The sequence below is a fragment of the Peromyscus maniculatus genome, chromosome 1, assembly GCF_049852395.1.
Source record: "Peromyscus maniculatus bairdii isolate BWxNUB_F1_BW_parent chromosome 1, HU_Pman_BW_mat_3.1, whole genome shotgun sequence".
Lineage (NCBI taxonomy): Eukaryota > Metazoa > Chordata > Mammalia > Rodentia > Cricetidae > Peromyscus > Peromyscus maniculatus.
Window position 1 is genome coordinate 150,445,848 of NC_134852.1, and position 24,675 is coordinate 150,470,522.

General features: G+C 50.7%; 1 protein-coding gene and 1 non-coding gene across 4 annotated transcripts in view; one reads left to right on the top strand and one right to left on the bottom strand.

Annotated features, from left to right (window-relative positions):
• The window catches only part of Kndc1 (kinase non-catalytic C-lobe domain containing 1), a 49,363-nt gene that overhangs the window by 21,705 nt on the left and 2,983 nt on the right, over nt 1-24,675 (top strand). For 2 of the 3 annotated variants that reach the window (XM_006987587.4, XM_042285529.2), the window contains 20 exons: nt 4,773-4,931; nt 5,410-5,487; nt 6,032-6,125; nt 6,652-6,814; nt 6,891-7,504; nt 7,786-7,930; nt 8,593-8,678; nt 9,748-10,157; nt 13,270-13,363; nt 13,449-13,546; nt 13,752-13,972; nt 16,328-16,441; nt 16,949-17,096; nt 17,199-17,378; nt 18,062-18,268; nt 18,905-18,987; nt 19,224-19,374; nt 23,104-23,226; nt 23,309-23,368; nt 24,256-24,413. In XM_006987587.4, coding sequence (XP_006987649.2) covers nt 4,773-4,931; nt 5,410-5,487; nt 6,032-6,125; nt 6,652-6,814; nt 6,891-7,504; nt 7,786-7,930; nt 8,593-8,678; nt 9,748-10,157; nt 13,270-13,363; nt 13,449-13,546; nt 13,752-13,972; nt 16,328-16,441; nt 16,949-17,096; nt 17,199-17,378; nt 18,062-18,268; nt 18,905-18,987; nt 19,224-19,374; nt 23,104-23,226; nt 23,309-23,368; nt 24,256-24,413 — 3,386 coding nt within the window. The remainder of the gene's footprint in view (nt 1-4,772; nt 4,932-5,409; nt 5,488-6,031; nt 6,126-6,651; nt 6,815-6,890; nt 7,505-7,785; nt 7,931-8,592; nt 8,679-9,747; nt 10,158-13,269; nt 13,364-13,448; nt 13,547-13,751; nt 13,973-16,327; nt 16,442-16,948; nt 17,097-17,198; nt 17,379-18,061; nt 18,269-18,904; nt 18,988-19,223; nt 19,375-23,103; nt 23,227-23,308; nt 23,369-24,255; nt 24,414-24,675) is intronic. The other variant, XM_076554699.1, reaches the window with a different exon arrangement.
• Nucleotides 17,962-18,038, bottom strand: Trnaa-agc (transfer RNA alanine (anticodon AGC)). Its single transcript has one exon. It is a non-coding gene; the product is annotated as a tRNA-Ala (tRNA).

Consider the following 24,675-nt stretch of genomic DNA (forward strand, 5'->3'; position numbering starts at 1 on the left):
TTTGGACAAGAAAAAGAATTGAGACCAAAAAAAATTGAACATGCCTGAAGAGCTTGCCCTAGAAAATCAAGCATTCGTGTCATCAGAATTCTGGAAGGAAAGAAAGCGGTGGGTGAGGCAGAAGAGTAATCTTGTAATGAATGAAAAACATCCAATTATGGCAAAACACGTAAGCCTACACATTCAAGAAACGGGAAAGAAAAAGGAGATAAACTTGAAGAAACCAAACGCCAAGTTATAGTAAAACCTCTGAAAGCTGAAATCAAAAGAGAAAAGAGAAACAGTTTATCTATGTGCAGGGGAAACAGTTCAAATGGCAGTGAGTTCTTTCCAGTTCTTTCCGGATGACCTTTCACCTGGAGTCTTCTGTTTTGCAAAAGACCTTTTTTTTGTTTTGTTTTGTTTTTTGTTTTTGTTTTTGGTGCCTGTCCTGGAACTCGCTCTGTAGACCAGGCTGGCCTTGAACTCACAGAGATCCACCTGCCTCTGCCTCCTGAGTGCTGGGATTAAACGCATGCACCACCACCACCCAGCTCAAAAGACCTTTGTATCAAGATGCTCTCAGGAAAAAAAAAAAAAAAAAAAGAACTAAAAATGTATCATAGGTAGTAATCGTGCTGTACTTCTTTGTTTAGGTTTTATAAGACAGGGTTTCTCAGTGTAACTTTGGTGCCTGTCCTGGAACTCGCTCTGTAGACTAGGCAGCCTCGAACTCACAGAGATCCACCTGCCTCTGCCTCCTGAGTGCTGGGATTAAAGGTGTGTGCCACCACTGCTGGGCTCGTGCTGTACTTCTAAGCAGCATAAAGACTGGGCTGGCAAGATGGTTCAGCACTTGCTGAACAAGCCTAACAGTGCCATGTCAAGCCCCAGAACTCAGGGACTCTGGAGAAAACTGACAGCAGAGTTCTCCTCTGATTTCCATCCACACACTGTGGCAGGCACTCATCCACACACACCATCAACACACACAATAATAATAAAGTGGGTTTTTGTTTGTTTATAAGTATAAAGACTGGGTTGATGAGATGGCTCAGTGGTTCAGAGAGTGTGCTGCTCTTGCAGAGAGCATATCAGAGTTCTATTCCCAGCAGCCCCAGAAGTGGCTTGTCCTTTAACTCCAGTTCCAGGGCATTTGATTACCTCTTCTGGCTTCATCAAGCACTGCATTTATGTGGGCAAACACACCTTCACACACACACACACACACACACACACACACACACACACACACAAAATATTAAAATAAAAGCACAAAAATGATAGCTGAAGAAATAAGACTGTAGACGGCACTGTTTATGTAGAATCCTAAGGAATCTACTATTAAAACAAAAAACCCTCCTAAAACTTAGAAGTGAGTTTTGCAAGGTCATGGGATACAAGATAAACATTCAAAGGTAATTATAGGGATGGAGAAATGGCTCAGCAGTCCAGAGCACTAGCAGCCCTTGCAAAAGACCCAGACTCAATTCCCAGCATTCAAATGGCAGCTCACAACCACCTGTAACTCCAATTCCAGGGAATCCAGTGCTCTCTTCTGGCCTTAGGAGGCATTAGACATTCATGTGGTATACATACATAAATACATACATACATACATACATACATACATACAGGCAAAACACTCATACACATCAAATTAAAAATAAATATTTTAAATGTCAAAAAAGGCTTAATTTTTTAACTTTTGTAAACACTGAACTGGCAGTTTCCCAATGGCCTGGTATCAGTTGGCTGTGGAGTTTGCTCTTGGGCTGTCTGTAACCCGAGTGTCTGGAATATCCCAGCTATTCATTAGTGAGCCCATGGAAGCTAGAGGTTGGCTGTGTAAGAGTATTTGAATTGTGAGAATTATAAATGTCATACACTGTGGCTCAACTACTGTTTGGTTTATCAGCCAGACTATTATGGTTTGAATGTGAAATGTCTCCCACAAACTGGTGTGTTAAAACACTTGTCCCAAGTGGTGCTGTTTGGAGAGGTCCTTGAAACTTTCAGGGGTGGAGTCTGGCTAGAGGCAGTAAGTCAGGGGTGGAGTCTGGCTGGGGGAAGTAAGTCAGGGGTGGAGTCTGGCTAGAGGAAGTAAGTCAGGGGTGGAGTCTGGCTGGGGGCAGGGATGGAGTCTGGCTGGAGGAAGTAAGTCAGGGGTGGAGGCTAGCCGGAGGAAGTAAGTCACTGGAGGCAGGTCCTCAGTGCTATCCATACTTTTTCCTGGCCACTATAATACGACTGTTTTGCCCCACATTACCACCTCAGCCATGGCGGACTAACACCTCTGCAGCCGTGAGCTTAAATAAACACCTCCTTTAAGTTGTGTATGCCAAGTACTTATTTTATCATAGTAACTTTAAAAAACAAAACAAACAAACAAAAAACTGGTGCAGGCTGGAGAGATGACTCAGGTTAAGAGCACCGGCTACTCTTCTAGCACCCTAGGTTCAATTCCCAGCACCCACGTGGCAGTTACAGCCATCTGTAACTCTAGTCCCAGGAGATCTGACATCTTCTGGCCTCTGGGGGCCCTGCACTCTCATGGTGCACAGGCAAAAACAACAAAATCCATTCACATAAAGTTTTGAAAGTTAACATAACACTGATATGTTAACAGAGAATGCGAGGGGCGTTGCTCTGACTGCCTGGGAAAGTGGTTCTAAAGGCTTGGGAATGGTTTGTGGGCATATGGAAACACTGAATGAAGCAGACTAGAGAAGCCCTAGAAAGCTGTAAGCAGAGCTCAAAGGGTAATTCTGGTGAAAGCTCCACACACTAGCAGGACAGAGGTGCTGTACCTTTTATCCCAGCATTCTGGAGGCAGAGGCAAGTGGATCTCTGAGTTCGAGTCCAGCCTGGTCTACAGAGGGAGTTCCAGGACAGCCGGAGCTACACAGAGAAACCCCATGTGGAAAAAGCAAAAAAAGAGAGAGAGAGAGAGAGAGAGAGAGAGAGAGAGAGAGAGAGAGAGAGAAGGAAGGGGGAGGTGGCGGGGAGAAGGAAGTTAATTGAAAATGCTGATGAAATGCAACAGAAAAGGCTGGGTGCATACGGTTTCAAGTGGGAAGAAGGCTTTTCTGGGGATTGGACTGGAAGCCACTTGAGTTCCATTCTGACAAATCACTTCGGCAAGAGAGTGAATTGAAAAGTAACGGACTAATTACTTTTGTGGGGGAAATTTCAAGACACCACTAGCTTAGATTGTGGCAATGACTCTTGCTGACTGATTTTAGCTAGAATTTATAGTGAGAATTGGGATCAAAAAGCACAGAGGAAAGGTTTGAGACATTTGCAGTTTGCCCCTAGTAGAAGAAGCATCTGGAAAGATGGGGCCAAAGAAAGAGATTGCCGAACAAATTACAACCATTAAAAAGAAGACTAACACATGGAGCTGGGACAATGGGGAACATGCCTGGAGGAAGTCTCAGGAATGGCGGGACTCCTCCCATCAGACCAATTGTAAAGGCTTTTGTAAGACCTCTCCTGTAAGGACAAAGTGTTTCCCTGGTATTCCTTTCGTGGAATACCTTCAACCTTCCAGATTCGCATGGTCCAAGTGAGTTCGGCTACTGCTCCAGCGGACAGCACGGCTGGCGTCATCCACAGAATGCTGGTTCCCTCCAACCCCCACCCTGCAGAGAGCGCAGTTACAAGGGCCCTGGAGGCTCAAGGGAAAGCAAGGCAAACAAAGTCAGGCAGGTCCCCGACGATGGGATGACGCTTAAAGCTGTGAGAGTAAAGCCTGAACTGCAGAGGAAACGCTGGGATGTTGGTGACGTCAGACATGTATAATGTCCCTTTATCTTGTTTTTCTCAGGTGTTGATCACAGCAATGATAAAAACGGCTAATCGGTCAGCAAAACTTACTGCACTGTGTGGCCTAGGAGCTAGAAAAAAATAATCTTCCTCCACTCAAGAGTTTTAGTTTTATCTGATTGTTTTGAAATTGGGTAGCCCAGGCTGGTCTTCAACTCTCTGAAATCTACCTGCCTCAGCCTCCAAAGTGCTAGGATTAAAGGTGTATGTCACTATCCACTATTATGCTTCGCTCTGATGTTACTTATCAAGAAAAGGGCTGGAGTGGTATACGCCTTTAATCCCAGCACTCAGGAGGCAGAGATAAGGACTCTGAGTTCAAGGCCAACCTGGTCTACAGAGAGAGTTCCAGTAAAGCCAGGGCTACACAGAGAAACCCTGACTCAAAACAAAAAAGAAAAGAGCAAAGAAAATATCCCAGGCACATGAGGAGCATGCGTTTGCCAAAGGCTGCTACAGATGATTCAGGAGAGTAAAAACTAAGGAGAGCATCCAGTATGAGCCATTGACCTAACAGAGAGAACGTCTTAAACCCTGTGCTGTGCACCCTTCTATCAGAGACAGAGTGAGTGACTGCTCTGGAACTGTTAAGCATTCGGCAACACACTGTTAATTGGGAAGGAGTCCCAGCTGGGCAGTTTCTAAGTGATAGATAAGCAACTGGTCCTCCGAACTATTGAGTTTTTGTCCTCATGAGGAAGGAGACTGCAAGTCCTACTGGGGTCTTTTGCAATGTCTAAAACCCAAACAGAATGGGGGCGGGGGAAGCCTGGTTCTGTTAAACATGTAGATCTCCCGGGCTGTAACCCTGGCCTCCAGGTAACTAGCCAAGGAGGGGCCCCAGGCACTGATGGAGCAGGCTACTGATCTGAGGGACTGTGTCCTGGGGTGGGGACAGCCAGGCCTGGTGATCTCTCCAGCCCCACGGTTACTACCTCTTTCTCCTCTGTCCCTCCATCATCCAGGCCTCTGTATACTGTGTGGCTGCAGTTCTGTGGACAGCAGCCAAGTTCAGTGTACCCCGAGACCATAAACTGGCCCTGCCACGAAGGCTCAAGACACTCCTTCTGGCTATGGCCAGACGCCATGCCTCGGAACGGCCATCTGCAGCCGAGGCCATCAAGGTAACTGCTATGATCAGGCCTTTTCACAGTCTCAAGGGTTAGGGTGGGGGCCAGTAGGGAGTTCATGGCCACGGCCTGGGATGCTGACGCTGATAACCACCATTGTCGACAGACTGCCTCTCACCTGTACAGGCAGCATGCTAAGGATTGCCACATCTTGTACGTGATCCTGATCCAGCCCTGCTGTGACTCTGTCATCCCACCCTCTTTCCCAGTGCCTGCCACTCAACTCCCCAGTATCAGGCAGCCCATGGCACCCCCAGAGTCCCTGTTATCTGAGACTCCAGGTCTTCAGTTTTATTCACAGCTATGACAGGAAATCTGGACACCAGGCTGCCCAGGACTAGGATTACGCAGAAAAGCACTGAAGGTCTCAGTCACAAATGTTCCCTACAGAATCAGGAGAAATGGGGCAGGTGCCACAGAGCCAAGGCCTGCCCTGCTGGACTAGCCTGGAGAGATGTCTTCTTCATTTCAGGTGTGCAGCAGCTACCTCCTTCAGCGAGGCATGGACAGCAGCAAGATTCTAGCCCACCTGCGGGCCTCCACCTGCAAGGCAAGACAATGCTTCCCAAACCTCACAAAGGACTCCTTCATGCCCTCACTTGCACTCACAGGGACCTCCCTGCTTGTCTCCAGCTGCCTTGTAGACTTAGAGGGAATCCAGGGAAGAGGCAGTGACCAGCCAGCAGCCTTCCCAGCAGACCTGTTCCCTGCACAGTGCAGGCACTTTATCAGGAAGACTGTCCCCTCTATGGTCCCCCTACAACCTTTACATAGGGACCTGTAAGCCCCTAACTGGGAGGGAGATCCAGAAGGGGTCCCATCCTGAGGACTACAGGTAGCAGTGGCAGGAACACTGGGCTCTCCAGCAGGCTTTGGGGGTTGGTTCACCATCTTCACGGTACCTAGAAACCCACCACAGCTTCACTGCAAGGGCCTCCGTGGCTCTGCCTCTGCCTGTGCCAGCTCCCCCAAGCCACAGAAACCTCCCTGAACTAGCCAGGAGACCGTGTCTGGTGCCTGTAAAGCACATATCCAAACTATACCTCCTCAGCCCCAGCTGGCCCCAACTGACCATTTATGACCTTCCACCCCAGGTTCACCCAGAGGAAGAGACCATCGGTCTCCAAAATGCCTTCTCAGTGGTTGAACTGAAACCTCCCATGGAGCCTGCTCCTGAGAGTAGTCCAGGTGGGCCTGCCCAAGCCTTCCCGCTCATTGGCCCCTGTATCCTTTAGCCACAGCTGACCCCAGTCCTCCTTCATAGTCCTGCCCCGAGTGGACACTTGCAACACATTTCACCCATAAGGCAGGAAGATCAGGTCAAAGCATGCTGCCTGCCCTTGGCCTAAGCCTTATCTTCCCTCACTGAAGACTCCGTCACCTGCAGATGTTCTCTGTGCAGCTAGCCCCAACCTTCCTCCCGCAGTCCACATCATCATCTGTAAGCCAGTGGATAAGAGACCCCACCTTAGCAGCATCACAGCCTCCTGGCTATGGCCCTGTCTCCTCACTATAGCTCTTCCCAGGCACTGTTACACACAGGGCTCCAGGGCTAAGCCTAACATAGGACAGCCACATCTGTGGTACCCGGCTGTAGGGTCACTCAAAGGTATCTGCTGATTCCCCCCACCACACACACACACACACACACACACACACACACACACACACACACTGCTCCTTCTCCTGTCCCCCAACTACCTGCTGTCCCTAGGCTCCCTACAGGTCAGCAGTGATACCAAGCTTGTCGCTGTCCCAGGGCCTGTGCCTAGTCTACCCCCGTGCTGCAAAGAAGCCCGTGAGCTGCCAGCAGCCTTCACCTCTGAGGCCACTCACTTTAAGCCCATAGTCCTGGCTCAGGACACGGGTGTCGCCAGGTGAGTGTCCCCACTTCCTGCTAGCAGTGGTCCCAGGTATAGGTGGTCCCTCCTGAGTTCTCATCTCTCTCCACAGAGACCAGTTTGCCTTGTCCTCAGAGCCAGATGAGAAGCCCAAAGTTGGACATGGTCAGCTGGACAGTGAGGGGACAAGAAAGCAGGCTTCCCAGGAGCGTGATGAGGACACTGACCTGACAACAGCTGACCAGCTGCCACCTGCTCTCGGGCTGCAGGGAGCAACTCCAGACCCTGCTGGTGACTCAGTGCCCCACAGCTCAGCCAAGGAGTGCTCCTGCCCACATGGCCCTTCTCTGGCCACCCAGCAAAAAGGGACATCGGGGACACCCAGCTCTCCTGCCTCTTCCCTGCCCCCTGAGCACAGGCCAGATGGTCAGGGTCCACTAGGAGCCACTCTGCCCTCAGGGTCCTCCTCAGCCAGCCAAGGCCCTCAACAGCCTTGTAAACCACCCAGAGGCAAGGCTGCAGTCAGTTCCGGCAGCCCTCGGGGCCCCGATGGCCATCCTGAGAAGCCTCGGCCAGCAGACCGCAAGCTCTGTCCACCCAGTGTGGATACCTCATCACCCCCTAAGATGACAGCCAGCCCCTCACTGCAGGAAGCCATGCGTCTCATCCAGGAGGAGTTTGCCTTCGATGGCTACCTGGACAACGGGCTAGAGGCACTGATCATGGGTATGAAAGCCACTCGGGAAGCCCGAGACAAGGGGGAGGTTGAGGGAGGCAGACCTGGTCCAGAGAGCATCAGTATGACGGGGACCCAGGGGTCCACACATCTGTCCTGCTGAGGTCAGTCAGGACCAACAAGGGCAGCTTCCAGCTTCTATCACGTAGGAAGAGAGCCTCGGAGCCTGTACCCCTCCAACCCCAAAGCCCTGAGACCACCTCCCAGTGATCCAGTGCAAGGGAACCAGAAAGCTTCCTGTGTGTAACCTGACCCATCCTTTGCAAACCAGGGGAGTATATTTATGCCTTGAAAGACCTCACCTTTGCCACCTTCTGTGGCGCCATATCTGAGAAGTTCTGTGACCTGTACTGGGATGAGCAGTTGCTGCAGAACCTCTTCAAGGTGGTCAATGGGCCAGCCTCACCCTCTGAAAGGTCAGTATCTGGACCCAGCCTTACCTTCCAGAGTTCTGGGCAGACCAAGCCACCAAACCCTGTTGGCTCAGTGCCTACAGCCACCTTCATTCACTCTGGCTGCCCCAGAACAGCCCAGAGCAACTCTCTGGAGCTGCATGTGATTGTTGCTGGTGTTCATGGTTGGGGACAGGGGCAGGAAGGGAAGGAGCCACTGGTGACTGGAAGTCCTACCTTTTAACAGTAAGATTGCAATAGGTGGCCAGGCACGGCGGTGTACATTTGTAATTCTAGTACTTGGAAGACAGGGGCGTGAGCATTGACGTAGTTTGGAGCCAATGGAGTTTACATATTGAGTTCCAGGTCAGCCAGGGTCATATAGTGAGACCCTGTTTCAAAAAGTAAACAAACAAACAAACAAACAAATAACCACAGGCCAACACAGTTTCCCTATCCTGAGTCCAACCCATTAGCATTTCCACAGCTCTGAGAAGGCTCCCTGGACCATACCCAACCTCTTTCAAGTGGGGTACTATGGAGCCAGTGCCCAGGGGTTCCAACACCAGGGGAGGACAGGGTCCCATCCTACTCCAGGATGCTCAGGTGACTTTCCATGCTGGGGCCTGTCTGCACAGGCCTCAGGCCTCACTCCCATGGGGGCTGACTGCTGTTCTCATTATCAGCACTTCTGAGGAGCCTGGATCCCAGCCAGAACACTCACCCAGCAGATGCTCAGTGTCAAGCAAAAGGCCCTCACTGCATGGACTCGGTAAGAGACATGGCCTGCATCAGGAAGACAGACAGGCAAGAACTCTTCTCAGTAGGGTCCCCTGGACAGCTGCAGGAACACATCTACTGCCAAGGACAGCCCTGTACTGGGAAACATCCAAGAAGCCCAGACCTTGGGGCCTGGGCTGTCGGGGGATGTTTCCCATCCTTGCTTTAGCCAGCATGATCCTGGCTCTTCACCTCTCCTCTGACAGTAGAAGCCACTAAAATACCAGAGCTGGCCTTCTAGATTGTTAGCCAGAAACCCAGATCAACTTAAAACTCAAAGAGCTGGGCCTAGGGGCACATGCCTTTAACCCAGCACTTGGGAGGCAGAGGCAGGATGATCTCAATGAGTTCAAGGCCAGCCTGCTCTACCTAGCAAGGTCCAGGACAATTAGGACTACATAGAGAGACCCTGTCTCAAAAAAAAAAAAAAAAAAAAAAAAAAACCACAAACAAACAAAAACCTCAATAATCAGTCTGAGGAAGAAAGGCAAGCCAGCCATGTTGGGGTCCCCTAGGGACAAGTGCAAGGCTGTGGTCACCTGGGTCTGTCTACTGACTGTGATAAGACCATGGTGGTGGTTTCATCCCTATTTAAGTAAACCAAGGAGCAGGTGATCGTGTCTTGGGCACAAAGTCTACCTGCTCCTGCATGGCCAAGGAGCCAGAAGGCTGCTAGCACCGAGAGGAGCTTCTGGAGTTGCCAGAGTTCCAAGTACCCTGACAGGTTTGTATGCAAAATATATGTGTGTGGCTGAACTAGGTTTGATTTTTAAATGATCCAGAAGAGCAGATAGGACCAGAGGGAACATGTCTGGTTGGGATCAGTTCTGGGGAAGGAGAAAGTCCAAGTCCAGAGAAGTTTGAAGCAGGGTGAGTACCTGAGGGAGCTGGCCCTGGCTAAACCTGTTTCTCTACAAGCACTGCGGTGTTCCCCAGGTCCCCTTCCGGTTCCACCTAGCACATAGTTGTGGCCAGAGTCCTTCATGAGGGTGTCTGGGTTTCCTCTGCAGTTGAAGGTTGCAGTGAGGGAGCTACCCACTAACCGTTATCTTTCTCTCAAGGCAAGGCGAAGGCGGCCACAACCCGGGGCAGCGGGGGGCCCTGCTCACCCACAGCACTATCAGATATAGACTCCGACACGCTCTCTCAGGGAAACTTTGAGGTTGGATTTCGGTCTCAGAGGTCAATAAAAGCCACACGAGAGCAACAACCAGAGGCTGAAGTGGATGGGCAGCCAGGCCCAAGCCAGGAGCCAACCAGCAATGCCTCCGACATGGTGGCCCGGCTGGCCAAGTCTGAGGACGGTGGTCCAGCTGTGTCTCCAGGGGCAGCCGATTTCCAGAACTGCAGCCCTGGCTGGTCCAGTGCCTTCTATGAAGCTGACTGCTTTGGAGCCGATGTCTACAACTATGTGAAGGATCTGGAGAGGCAGAAGGCCAATGGGCACACAGAACTGGAAGCCCAGAGTCCAGTGAGTCCAGGGAATTTACCCAGTGCTGGTGGGGAGGGCATTTGTGGCCTTAGGAGCACCATGGGCAAGGAAGCTTTTGCTTCCAGGCCACCTAGGCCCAATGACAAGACTCTGAGAACACCCTGTCCAGGCTGTGTCTACTCTATCCCTCTGGTGGCCTGACTCCCTCTAGCCTACATTAGAGGTTCTATACTGTGGACACATGTTTCCACAGCTGGGAAGTAGAGAATGGCTTTTCTTTCCCATTAGCTGTGTCTGTGGCTCCCAGCTGACACTACTCCGGGAGGGGTCATTTGGTCTTTGTGAGTACGATAAATGTTGGGTTAAGTCTCCTGCAGATGGTTACAGGTACAAGAATCTCTTCCGTATGGGGTCTTGACCCTCGGTGAGAGAAAACATCAGAGGCAGCATGCCTGAGCAAGTTCAGGCTGGACTTAGGGTCAGGGCAGACTAGCAAGGGTTTCTCTGGCAGGTAGCACCAGGAAAGGCCTAGCCAGTAGGGAGAAAGGATCCTGATGTTAGCAGCTGGCCAGCACGGTACACAAAAGATCTCTGATGGCTCTGGAGGTGCCGCATGTGCAGGCGGGCCCGTTGCTGGGAGGAGGGAGGGCGTGTCCGTAGCCTGAGCATGGTTATATGGATGACCGATGTGAATACAGGCATCTCCACATTTCAGACAGGCAGGCCCTGCCCCCCAGCATCCTGGCCTGGTTCTAGGCCTTGCTTCTACTGCTGATCAAACAGGCCTTGCTTTTCGACATTTAGGGGAGTGCTGTGGTTCAGTTCATCTTCATCTTTTTGTCTACAATTTCTGGTTACTCCACTTCCTTCTGATTGTTGTTTTATATGTATATCCAATCAATATTCATCAGCCTATTTCCAACTAAACCCAGAAGCCCTCCTGCTTAAATTATTCCTTAAATTCCCCACCCCCCACCCCCACACACAAGGAACCAAAGTTTTTTAAAATTTTGTAGCAAATTCAGGGTCAGATCTGGTCATAGGCAGAAGCTGAGCTTACATCACCCTCACTACTTAACTTAGATCTTGTGACCTGGTCAGCCTGTGCATCCATCACGGTCTCAGTGTCACAGGGAGGCCAACATTTTCATTTTCTTCTCCAGCATCCTGTATGTTGCGTGATTTTTAGGTCATGTATATTTCTCTAAAAATTACTTAAGCCAGGCCGTGGTGGCACACGCCTTTAATCCCAGCACTCGGGAGGCAGAGCCAGGCGGATCTCTGTGAGTTCGAGGCCAGCCTGGTCTACAGAGCGAGTTCCAGGACAGGCGCAAAGCTACACAGAGAAACCCTGTCTCAAAAAACAAAAACAAACAAAAAAAAATTACTCAAAACAGCCCTCAGAGAACCTGATTGCTGTCAATATCAAGCAAAGTGATGCTAACAAATGTCAAAGCGAAACTACAATCCAAGGTTCTTGACACCAACTTCTGTGAGTCCATACGAGCCTCCCCTTGGTTCCCTAATGCCTCAGTGCTCACAAACCATCCCTAGCAGGGTACGGGGATCACAGCAGTATATGAGTGGACAGCTGTGGAGACCCTCAGATCTCAGGGTCTCAGACCTCAGACCACAAACCAAGAGACAGCAGATTACAACTTGGAACAGGAGCTCACCCTCTGAATCTTCATAGTCCTTCATCGACCAGATGTCCTAGATGTGTGCTGCCCATGGGGGAGCCACCAGCCACTGGTAGCTACTGATTATTCAAACAGTGGCCCACATGACTGAGAAAGTGACATTGTCATCTTAGTTTTACTAATCTGGACATCCTTGATACCCAGTGGCTCCAAGTGGGGAGCCCAGGTACACGGGGTGGGTAGCTCATAGTGCATCTGGCTCTGATCCGTGCCCACAGAAGAAACTAGCTGGCTGTCCATCTAGTAGAAACCAGATTTGAAGCCAAGATGCCAGAGCCCAGATTCTTCTCTGGAACCTGACATTGAAAGTAGTGTCCCAGCAGTTTGGGACAGCTAGAGAAGCATTTAGCTGGCTTCCTTATCAAGGACGGGCCTTAAATGGAGACCTTGTGTAGTTCAAGCCAGTTTTCTCCAGTTTCTTTCTGTGGATTCACACCATTCACTAGGCAAGGGTGAGAGCCCTGGCTAAGTAGATTCACACTCTGTCAGCAGTGCGCTGGAGCAGGACCCAGAGGTCCTAAGCTTACTGGCTTCATGGTGAAACCACAAAGCATATACATTTTGCTGAAGCTGTGTGCCTTCCACGGCTGCCCAGAGCCTGGCAGCCGCCAGGAAAAGCTGAGGTAAACCCTGTCACACGGCCCAGCCAATCCAGCTAGTGGGTTCCTGAAGCAAGATTGAGGGGTGGTCATCTGCACATTAAAGAAATTTACACGGCCAGGCTTCTTAAAGCCTAACTTAAAAAGAAAGACACAGCAACCATCCCTGTCTGCTTCCTGACTGTGGATGCAATGTGACCAGTTACATTCTACCCTTACCAGCAAAACTTCCCTGCCGTGATGGACATATCCCCTGGAAGAGTAAACCAAAATAAACTTTCAAAAAGGAAGGAAAGGGGACGGAGAAAGGGAGGAAGGGAGGAGAGGAAGGAGGGAAGAAAAGAGGCAGGCTATGGACTAGCCATGCATGTGGTACACACCTGTAATTCCAGCACAGGGACACTAAGGAAGATTGTGAGTGCAAAGTGTTGGTGGACTATATAGAGTGAGTTCTACACCAGCCTAAGAGACATAATGAGACCCTGTCTCAAAGAGCAGAGAAAAGAGAAAGAGGCTAAAAGCCCGAAGGGAACCATTCGAGGAAGGTATCCAGCCCTGGGGTAGATTCTCCTCTCTCCCCACAGTGCCTTCAGGCACATGGAGGTTAGAGGTCCTGCAGCCTGTGGATTCACACAGGGAGCAGACGTCAGAGCCTCAGCTCATTTCCATGAGGTACAGGGACATGGCAACCACACACCCAAGCCCACCAGCCCTAAGACACACTTGTTCTTCCCGTGGCCGCTCAGGCAGCTCACCAGGCCAATGTGCCTTCTGTGTCTGCATCTTCTATGGAGGACAGGTAGTACCTGAACCCACGGTTGCTCTGGCTTCACGTGCTGTACTTCCTCTTAGGAGCTGGAGCAGCAGCTCATGATAGAGAAAAGAAACTACAGGAAGACCCTCAAGTTTTACCAGAAACTCTTACAGAAGGAAAAACGGAATAAAGGTAACACTGGACAACCAGCTCCCTGCCACAAACACGCTACTCTGTGGCTCCTGGAAACCATGTGCTGACTCTGCTCTGCCCTCAGGCTCTGAGGTAAGGACCATGCTGTCCAAACTTCGAGGACAGCTGGAAGAAATGAAGTCCAAGGTGCAGTTCCTGGGCCTGGTCAAGAAGTACCTCCAGGCAAGTAGCCTTTCATCCTGCCTACCCCCTCTTGGATGAGCGTGGGCCCTCAAATAGGTTTCCTTCAAGACACATTAGGTCACACACATAGGCCCCGTGTAAGGGCTCAAAGTACTGAGAAGCCCTGCCACCCCTGAGTCAGTAGCAAAGTGACCCATAGACACCCAACTAGTGGTCAGCCATAATTCACTTTCTTTCCCTACAGGTCATGTATGCAGAGCGTTGGGGGCTGGAGCCCTGTGCCCTGCCAGTGATTGTAAACATAGCGGCAGCCCCCTGTGACACGCTGGATTTCAGCCCCCTCGACGAGTCGTCTTCTCTCATCTTCTACAACGTCAACAAGCACCCATGCAGCGGACGGCAGAAGAAGGCCCGCATCCTGCAGGCTGGCACACCACTAGGACTCATGGCCTACCTCTACTCCAGGTGTGTCAGGTGCCCCAGAAGGATCTTCTCACCCTGGGTGGGGCACAAGATTTTTAAGAACAAAGAGGAGAAAAGCAAGACAAGCTCTGTCTGACATGGGTTGTGCAATTATTTAGACTTGTCAGAATTTAGTCTGGCATGTGTTAGCTTCCATCTATGGCAAGGCCAATCTGCTAGCCAGAGCAGTCTGTCCCAGTCCCCATGAGACCCCGTCTGGTGCTGGGTCATGGGGTGTGGCCAGACAGCACTGTGGGAGAGCCTGGGGCAGGCTGCAGGGTTAAAAACAAAACAACTCAAACATGATCATCTCCGGGGGCCTCCAGGGCACCATCTGGATCCAAATCACTAATCCAAATGCACCATAATGGGCACAGAGCGCTATCTGTGGTATTGCTGTGGTCTCTGTCTCCTGAGTGTGAGCATCGCTTCGGTGACAGCCTGAGAACTAAATGCTGAATGTGTGCCCCTGTGTCAGGAAGAATCCTCAAATCTACTCACCTGTGCCCAGAGTCACAGGGCTGTTCATGGGACTTGGGTCTGGAACCTCATCCCTTCCTCCCCCTCCCGCTCCAGCACCATTCACCTGCTTCCCTCTGCCCCAGCCTTGAGCTCCAACCTTGCCTTGTGTCTAGATAATTCAAGCTCCCTGCAGTTCTCCTCACCTTGATGGCTGGTCCTGTGCCAAGGCCTGGAGCCAGAAAGGCCATTGACACCTCCATAGTCCTGACATAACTTTTAGAGTTCTCTTTGAGCAAGATAGCCTTGGGAGAACAATTAGGAAACAAACCTCCCAGGCCTCCTGGGATACACTTGATGTGTGCATGTGTAGTAGACATGCATATGCATGGTGTTTTGAGGTATTATGTAGTATGACATGTACTGCATATATGATGTACATGCATGTAACAGGCTGTGGAATATATGGTGTGCATAATTGTGTGTGTGTAGTGTGAGTTTAATGCATATTGTATGCATGTCATGTGTTTATATATACATATATGGAGTATGTTGTCAGTATTATATGATGTATATAATATGTGAGTATGTATGCATGATGAACATGTAAAAATGAGGCCTGGTAGGTACTGGGGGTACTGTGTAATGTGGTATATCTGATATATGGGTAGATGTGTGTGTGCTAGTCGTGTGTGACACTACTCTTAGGGAGACATATTTACTCACCCCAGATAGGGAACCAATGACAGACGAAAGTAACAATATCATCAAAGTCTTTTTTGGTAAACCAAAGAGTTTATTGGGGTTATATACAGGAATGTGGGTGAGGGTTTACAAGAGCATGGATGACTCAAGGGCTGCTATATCACTGAAAGCCCACCCCAGCATGAGTAACTGCTCATGAACGCTAGAACCCCTGAGCTCACTGCACGACTTACAGGCAAATCAATGTGTTGGTCCCCTTTTCTCAGGCAGCTCAGTTGGTCAGAGACTGTCTCTTCCATACAGGGGGTCTTAGCCCCAGGCAGTTCAACTGGTCTGGGTCTCCTCAGCAGTCCTTACTGCTTATATAACTTAGGAAAGGAGAGGCCTTTGTGTATCTGGTAAATTTCAGGGACTTTCTGAGACTTCTGAGTTGTTTACTTGCTCACAGTGAGCCTCTCTTTAGAACATCCTCAGTTTAAAGAGCCTCCCTTTAGAGTGGGTGGAGGTGTTTTCTGGTGGATGTGAACACATGTGTGGGAGTATATGGTGGGTGGCAATACTGTGCAGTTTGGTACATGTATGTTTATGGTCTGTGATGCATGTTTGAGCAGAGAGCAGTGGAAGGCAGAGCCTCCTTGTTGAAATAAACATTCACAAGAGGGGTTTTCTCAGCTCTAAATACTCTGTGGGCACTGTCTCTACAAGACAGGCTGGGTGGGAGACTGCTTAGTCCCTGGCTTGAAATATGGCTATCAGTGTCTGAGTTTAAGAAACTCAGAGAGGTAGACCACTAACCAAGCTTTCTTGATCTTAGATATGATGTCTTCCACCCTGAAACTCCTCTGCACAAGCAGTCTCTTGCTAAGACCCCTCACTCTTATGGTCACTAGTCATCAGACTGCCCAGACTGTCAAAGAATCACATTTAGGGCTCCTGTTAGTGGCCCTTGCATGAGGCTTTCTGGGAAGCACCTGCTCTGGGTAGGGATGGTCAACGAGATGTGACAACCCCCAGCACACACACACACACACACACACACACACACACACACACACACACACACACTGAGAGGCTGCACACATATTCACAAATGCACTTAGAACACACAGGCACACATACTCACTGCAGGGCAGGGTTGCAGGGAGGGTCCCAGCTGGCCTAGGCCCAAGGCCCAATACCACATTCTATCCTCAGTGATGCCTTCCTTGAGGGCTACGTCCAGCAGTTTCTCTACACTTTTCGGTACTTCTGCACACCGCACGACTTCCTGCACTTCCTCCTCGACCGCATCAGCAGCACCCTATCCAGGTACCACCGCATGGGCTCCTGGCTGATGGGGTGGGATCCTGGGCCACCTTGTTTAGCCTGTGAAGGACCCTGACAGGGATGAGGGTACAGATGAAGTGTCCCTGGGAAACATTAGGGCAAGATGGAGGGATCATGGGTAAAGGAACCCAGCTGGGGATGGCAGCTGGAGTCTATGTGCTAGGGTGGGGAAGAACACGGGCAGGGGCCTTACTGCTTCCAAAAGAAGGGGGGGCGTAGCCGAGGCCCAAGCAGGAAGACAAGAGAGAGTCAATCTCACCAGCCTGACAAGGATAGTCCAAGTGGAGAGAACTGTGAACAGTAGCTTCCTGCCACAGGGCACCCAGGCCACCAGACTGGGGGAGGGGCACCAGATTGGTGACCAGAAGGGCAGTGGACATGGCTGTCCTTAACCCTCACCTGGACTGTCATCGCTTAGACTCTCCCTGAATTCCTCACCCTGTGCATGCCCAGCTGGGGCCTATGCTGAGGCTTACCATCTGCCTCCAGGGCTCACCAGGATCCTACCTCGACCTTCACCAAGATCTACAGGCGGAGCCTCTGTGTCCTGCAGGCCTGGGTGGAAGACTGCTACACCGTGGACTTCATAAGGAATGCGGGACTCCTGGGACAGCTTGAGGACTTCATCTCTTCCAAGGTGACTGCTGCACTGGCCAGCCTGGTCAGCCTTGTGGGACCTGGCAGAGCAAAGCACTGCCATGCCCCAGGAACAGCACTGACACCCCGTGCCTCTGCCTAGATCCTGCCCCTAGACGGCACTGCCAAGCACCTGCTGGGCCTCCTGGAGGTGGGCACTGAGCGGCGGGCTGACAGCACCTCTCGAGGTACAGACCTAGAGGATCCTAAGGAGGCAGAGGAGGACAGCAGACCCTTTAATGCCCTCTGCAAGAGGTTCTCGGAGGATGGCATCTCCCGGAAGGTGGGAACCTTTCCTGGGGAGGGCTTCTCTAGACAAGAATGCATTCTGGAAGACATGGCATGTGCACATATACACAAGACACGCATGTACACATGCCCACAGGCAAGTACACATATAGATACACACACACACACACACACACACAAACACACACACACAAGTGTTGCTTATTCCTTACCCAGGTTTTTCCCTGCTGAGCTGGCATGTCCTGCCCTGTGGAGGGAAAGCCATGAACTAGTAGGGTCAACTCTGTCCTAGCCAGGGTCCTACTGTGACTCCCTGGACTCACCTTCCCGATCCCCAGGGCAGAGGCCTGAGAGGGGAAGAATCCACTGGGGTCGATGAATGGTCTTCCCACCAGTACATGGAGACAGCCCCCAAATCTGAGTAATGTTCATAGGTGGTCTGTCCAAGAGACCAGGATGGGAATCCTACCAACAAGCCTGCACGGAAGAGATTTACTCTCTGGCTCTATTTGAGCCAGTCCGAAGAGTCCTAGATTGGACCAGCTTACCCTCACTCTGCCCCATCCTGGCCTGGCCTGACCCACTCAACCTGGAGGGGGGCACCTGTCTTTTTGTTTTGTTTTGGAGCTGAGGATCGAACCCAGGGCCTTGTGCTTGCTAGGCAAGCGCTCTACCACTGAGCTAAATCCCCAGCCCCGACACCTGTCTTACTTGCAGAGCTTCTCCTGGAGGCTTCCCCGGGCCAACGGGCTAGCGCTGCCACACCATAAGGAGCGCCAGTACACCATTGCATCAGCTCTGCCTAAGCCCTGCTTCTTCGAAGACTTCTATGGCCCCTATGCCAAAGCCAGTGAGAAGGGCCCTTACTTCTTGACAGAGTACAGCACCAACCAGCTCTTCACTCAGCTGACACTCCTGCAGCAGGTGTGTGGGAACTGGCACCACCAAGAAGGGGACAGGGACCTCTGCACTTGGGCCAGCTACTTGCTGGTGTCATGGGGTAGGCTCCGGGATACACTTGGTGTCTATGAAGCCTCAGCAGACACTTCGTAGAGGGACAGCTGGATGGTCAGGAGAGGGGGTCTGGTCGCTGGATGCACAAGTTTTGTCTTTAAAGCAGGAAGACCCAGCCCGGCAGGATTCTCCTCTCCCGCGACACAGGGTACACAGAACACCATGCCCTGGGCATCCCTCGGCCGATATAGTTCCTTAGGTCCTTGTCCAGCCCTCGGCACTGGGCAGCTACTCCCTGTATTCCTGCACTCAGCCCAGAGCCCGGGCCTAGGCAGGCCATACCCAGGTTTTCACCATCCTGTAACCCAGTGTCCTGAGGCAGGTGACAGGGCTGAGTGGTCCTTGTCACTATCCTCAGACCTAGCCAATGTCACAAGCCCCGAGGTGACCTGCACACAGGGAACTCTTCCAGCCACCCAACACTTGGCAGGTTGATCTAGGGTTGCACAAATGACTCCAAAATCCTAAGCCCTCTTTGGGATACTGCCTTGGCCATCAGACCTTGCGCAGTGGTAGGCCAACCATTTGCTTCCGTGCCTCTGACAGGAATTATTTCAAAAGTGCCACCCTGTCCACTTCCTAAATTCACGGGCCCTGGGTGTCATGGACAAAAGTGCAGCCATTCCCAAGTGAGTATTCACGCCTGAGGGTGGCCCTGGGAATCCTTGATTTGGAAGTTTGGTGGGAGGGCCTGGGGGGGAGGGGCATTCCCCCATGGTCTCCTTGGATGGTCCTGGCTGAAGACACTTGGTTCTCGCCCTAAGCCTTGACCTCCTCCTACTCCGCACAGAGGCCCCACACCCCCAAGGCTTGGCAGGACGTGTTCTCACACCCCCAGGTGACATACACCATATTTTTCTTCCAGAGCCAGCTCCTCTGAGTCTCTCTCTGCCAAAACCTGCAGTCTCTTCCTCCCCAATTACGTTCAGGACAAGTATCTGCTACAGCTTTTAAGAAATGCAGACGATGTCAGCACCTGGGTGGCTGCTGAAATTGTGACCAGTCATACCTCCAAGGTAGACACCTCCATGGCTCTGGGGTCGGAAGGGCCTATGGGGTTCTGCACGCACTGCTCCTGTGAGACTATCAATCCCTTCTCTGGGTGCAGGGCATCCACACTTCGTGACTCAGTGCCATAGTCTACTCAAGGCAAACAGGGAGAGTGAAGTGCTCACTAATGTCGGCAGAAACGCCCAACATCACCAGCTCCTGAGTGCATGGCAGTCTCTGCCATCTTAATACTGTCTCCTCTTTCTACTGGGGATGATCCTGATCTGTAGACTACCTGGAAAGCAGGATGTGTGAAACCTCCGGTAGGACACTGTACAGGAGACTGTACACAGTCTCTTATATATACATAGTCACTCACTCCATTCACACAATCCTGCATACACAGTACCTCACATTCACAGTCCCTCACAGATACAGTCACACACAGGGGCATGGTGTAGCAGCAGGGCAGGGAAGGAAAAAGAGAGAAAGAAACTGACTCATTAACACAATCCCTCACAGTCTCTCTCACACAGTTCCTTGTACTCACAGCCCCTCACACACACAGTTCACATATCTAACCCTTTTGCAACTAGTCACATGCAATCCACACAGTCCTTCGTGGACACAGTCCCTCACACACTCACAATCCCTTACACACTGCCCTTTACACAGCTGTCTGCTTTCTTGTAACTATAACAGAATGCCTGAGTTAAGCAAGTGAAAAGGAGGGACGATTTGTTTTACACATAGCTCCAGAGATTTCAGTCTATTATGGTAGGGACAGCACTAGGTAGCTCATGTCATGGTGGACGAGGCATAAAGCAGAGAGAAGGGGCCAGAGCAAGATACACCCTTCAAAGACATGCCCTTTCAGAACCACTTCGTCAACTATGCCCATCCTTCCACAGTTCTGTCATAGTCCGTTCAGATTTTGAATCTATCAGTGGAATAAGCCATTCATTAGACTAGAGCCCTCATAATCTAACTATCAACAGAAATAGAAACATAGAGATGTACTTTAGTACATGGGATGTTTCCCAGTCCAACCAAGTCAACAGTAAGGATTAACCATTATGTATTCAATGGAATACAAAGTCTTTCACACACATAATCCTCAAACTCCTTCGTACCCACTCTATAGCCTCTCCCACAAAAAGTCCTCACACTTCCTCATGCACAGTTTTTCACATACACAGCTCTTCACACTCATTTCCTCACTTAGTTCTTCACACACAGTCCATCATAGTCCACTACAGTCCCTTATACTCAATCTTCATAATATTCCTTCACACCCACAGACTCCCAAACACAAAGTTCTCCTGACACACAGTTCCCCGCATGTGTCAAAATTCTTCATATATATATATATATATATATATATATATATATATATATATAGAGAGAGAGAGAGAGAGAGAGAGAGAGAGAGAATTATTCCTCACATGCATCCATTCCTCCACTCAGTTTCTCTGACACTCCCTCACCCGCCAGTCCAGTTACAACACACTGCTATCACCACGGTATCTTGTCCAGTCTTTGCCTGAGTCTATTTACAGATGACGTGACACCCTAAGGCAGTGATCTTCCTGGCTAAATTGCTGGCCGCTGTTCCTGTCTGTCTGTTGACAGACCCCCACACTGCAGGACCTCACCAGGCTTGTGGAATTCTAATACTTTGCTCAGTATCTGGTCAAGGTCAAGGTCCAGCTTTTGGGGGCCCAAACTCGGTTCCCCCTTAAGTCCTATGGGCCTTGAGCCAGACTGGGGATGATTTAGACTGCTCACAGGCGTGTCCTGGCAGCCTAAAAGGGACTGTCTTAATTTACCAAAAGGCAGGTTGGGGAGGAAAGGGTTTATTTGGCTTACACTTCCATATCACTGTTCATCATTGAAGGATGTCAGGACAGGAACTCAAACAGAGCACGAACCTGGAGGCAGGAGCTGATGCAGAGGCCATGGAGGGTGCTGCTTACTGGTTTGCTCCCTATGCCTTGCTCAGCCTGCTGTCTTATAGAACTCAGGACGACCAGCTCAGGGGTGGCAATATTCACAATGGGCTGAACCCCACCCCTCATCAATCACTAATTAAGAACATGCTCTACTGGCCGGCCCACAGCCTAACCTTATGAAGCCATTTTCTCAATCAAGGTTTCCTCCTCTCAGATGATTACAGTTTGTGTCAAGTTGACATAAATCTATCCAGCACAGGGACCATTGCCTGCCTCAGGTCAGGACCTCCTTCCAGGTTCCTACCCAGGAAGATCCATTGTCCACAGTTTCTCAAAACAGAGTCCTCCTGATCCTAAAGGTCTGCACCTTCACCCAGTGAACACTCTATTACACACAGCTCTAATTTCTTCCCCTAGTCAGTACAAGGTGGGACCAAGTGGGTTCCATCCCACACAGACAGACAGAAGGGCTGATTGAGCACCAGGATGCAAAGGCTGTCTGGGAAATGCAGCTTTTTCCCTCTGCAGCAGAAAGGATGGAGACCTCAGACCATGGTGGGCACCCATCATCATCAGGACCACAGCTCCCCTAAAAGACAGCTCAACCCCAGTGATCAAGGCTCCCCCAGCATGAAACCCACACTAGCTACACAGTGCACCATCCACACTTCTGCTAGAACATAGGAACAGAGGACTTGGGCTTCTCAGTTTGCTGTACTCTATGATGCTATGAGTTTCATATATGGCATTAAAATGTGTCAGGGGCTGGGTATGGTGGCACATGCCTTTAATCCTAGCACTCAGGAGGCTGAGGCAAGTGGATCTTTATGAGCTTAAGGCTAGCCTGATCTACATAGCAAGTTCCAGTACAGCCAGGGCTACACAGAAAGACCATGTCTTAAAAAAAAAAAAAAAGTACAAAGTCTTAAACAAAGTCCATGTGACTGTGATGTACAAAGAAAGATGATGAGATTCACTTCACAGACCTCATTGTCCCTGGGCATGTTCCAACCCCAGGGCCCCTCCCTCCCAGGCTGAAGTCACCCAACCCAAGGGTAAAAGCCAGAGTGATAGATACATCCTGGTGCACGAGCAGTCCTTCTGGGTCTGCAGGGTGGGACCTGAAGACATACTTCCTGGGCTGTGAGCATCAATTAGAAAGATGAGAAGGACACAAAGGACCACATGACAGCTTTGCCACTGCTGTCCCTTCTACCATGTCGAAGGAGCGGGGTTCAGCTGCGGATCAGGAACTCTCACCGGGAGACATAATGAAATAAGGCTGCACCATATCCTTTCAGCCAGTGAGCTTATCACATTTTAAAATACACGCTGTATGGATGGTTTACGTTTTACTTACTGCGGTGCCGAAACACTCCGAAGACTGAGTCTTACACCTATAAAAGTTCGGTCCCAGAACATGGTTGGAGTTTGGCCAGACAGTACAGTGGGGACAACCTAAGGCATTGGGGAGAAATAGTCTAACCTATTCAGAAGATGTCCTGGGAGCCCATGGGGGCTGTCTCAAAGCTATTACACATGATACCCTAGGCTACTCAAAGGCAACACTCAGAGCTCTGCATCTATGCCCCACTTCCTTTTTGAACAACTAACGCAGTCATGAGGCTCTGTGCCTTGAGGATGGGCTATGTCAACAGGTCTGTTGTTCTTTTTGTTCCTGTTTGTTTAGTTTTGTTGTGTTGGTGCTGGGGCCCAAGTTTACCGCCTTGTGCATGCTTGAGCAGCACTCTCCTGCTGAGCTGCACATCTTTAAAGACACTCAGCATTGTTTTCTCATTTCAGCTGCAAGTGAACTTGCTGTCCAAATTCCTGCTGATTGCAAAATCTTGCTATGAACAGAGGAACTTTGCAACAGCCATGCAGATCCTGGGAGGTTTGGAGCACCTGGCTGTAAGGCAGTCCCCTGTGCGTCACATGGGACTCAGGGGGCTGAGGGGATGGGCAAGTACACAAGGCCACAAGGGTCTCACCTGTGCTTCCCTCTCAGGCCTGGAAAATCCTGCCTGCAAAGATTGCTGAGGTCATGGAAGAGCTGAAAGCCGTGGAGGTTTGTACAAGTTCTTTGCAGAGTCTCCCCGGAATGACTTGTTTCAGACATCCCAGGGAACTCATGGCAGGATCATATCAGAGAATCCCAAACACACAGGCTGGGTGTGGTGGCACACACCTATAATCCCAGAACTCAGAAAACAGAGACAAACAGATCTCAGGGAATTCAAGGCCAGCCTGCTCTACACAGCAAGTTCTAGGCCAGGCAGAGATACCTAGTGAGACCTTGTCTCGGGCCTGCAGAGCGAACATGGCTGCCTGCTGATTTACTTGACCAGTCTGACGTCCCAGCCCTGGCTACAGGTGCAAGGGTGCAGGTCTACAAACTGATCTTGGAGCAGGACAAGTAGGCCTGCTCCAGTGGCAGAGAGGTGGCCTCATGAGCTGACAGGCAGGAAACACAGATTAAATGACTGTGTATTTTCCACAGAGGCAGCAGAAGCCTCATAGACACTAGCCTGAGGCAGACACCCCAGAGTAGCCCCAGCCTGTGTTGTCCCTGAACTCAAAGCCCAGCCTCAACTCCAAGGGATCAAAAGAGAATGGATGTATACTCACTGTGTACATATGCTCAGGGCCTGCAGGAGCTCCCTTTGGGAAGGATGGTCACCTGACTCTTTTCTGGAATCAGAAGTAAGGAATTGGTTGTTTGAGTAGCAAAAGCTTTCAGTGGCTGTCAGCGTTTCCATGGCAGCCAGCTTACCACATCTAAACTTTTGACGTATAATCCAGAAACCTCATGTTCATTCTGGACTGAATGTTCAGTGGGGTATTAGGGGGCTCTCTAGCCCCAGGAGGACAGGTATTAACAGGGACAGGTGGGCTGGCCCTCCTAGACGATGACTATCCATTTACCCTGCTCACTTCCCTGGCTGGTCCCCCCAGGTATTCCTGAAGAGCGACAGCCTGTGTCTGATGGAAGGGCGGCGCTTCCGGGCCCAGCCTACCCTGCCCTCTGCCCACCTGCTGGCCATGCACATTCAACAGCTGGAGACAGGGGGCTTCACCATGACGAATGGAGCCCACAGGTGGAGCAAGCTGAGGTAAGGGGCCTTCACCCTGCCTAGCAGAGCCCACAGGTGGAGCAAGCTGAGGTGAGAGGGCTATGACCAAAGGGGCACACAGACAAAGTCAGCAGAGGTAAGGGGGCTGCACCCAGTCTAATGCGTCCCACCAGTGAGCACATTCACGTGCAAGTCCCCTCTGGTGTCTGCTCCTTACATCTTCTTTGGTCCCCTCTGCCCAGAGCCATCCGCATGGCCGCAGCCTGTAGATACGTTTCCTATCTTCTCAGAGAATGGCCTT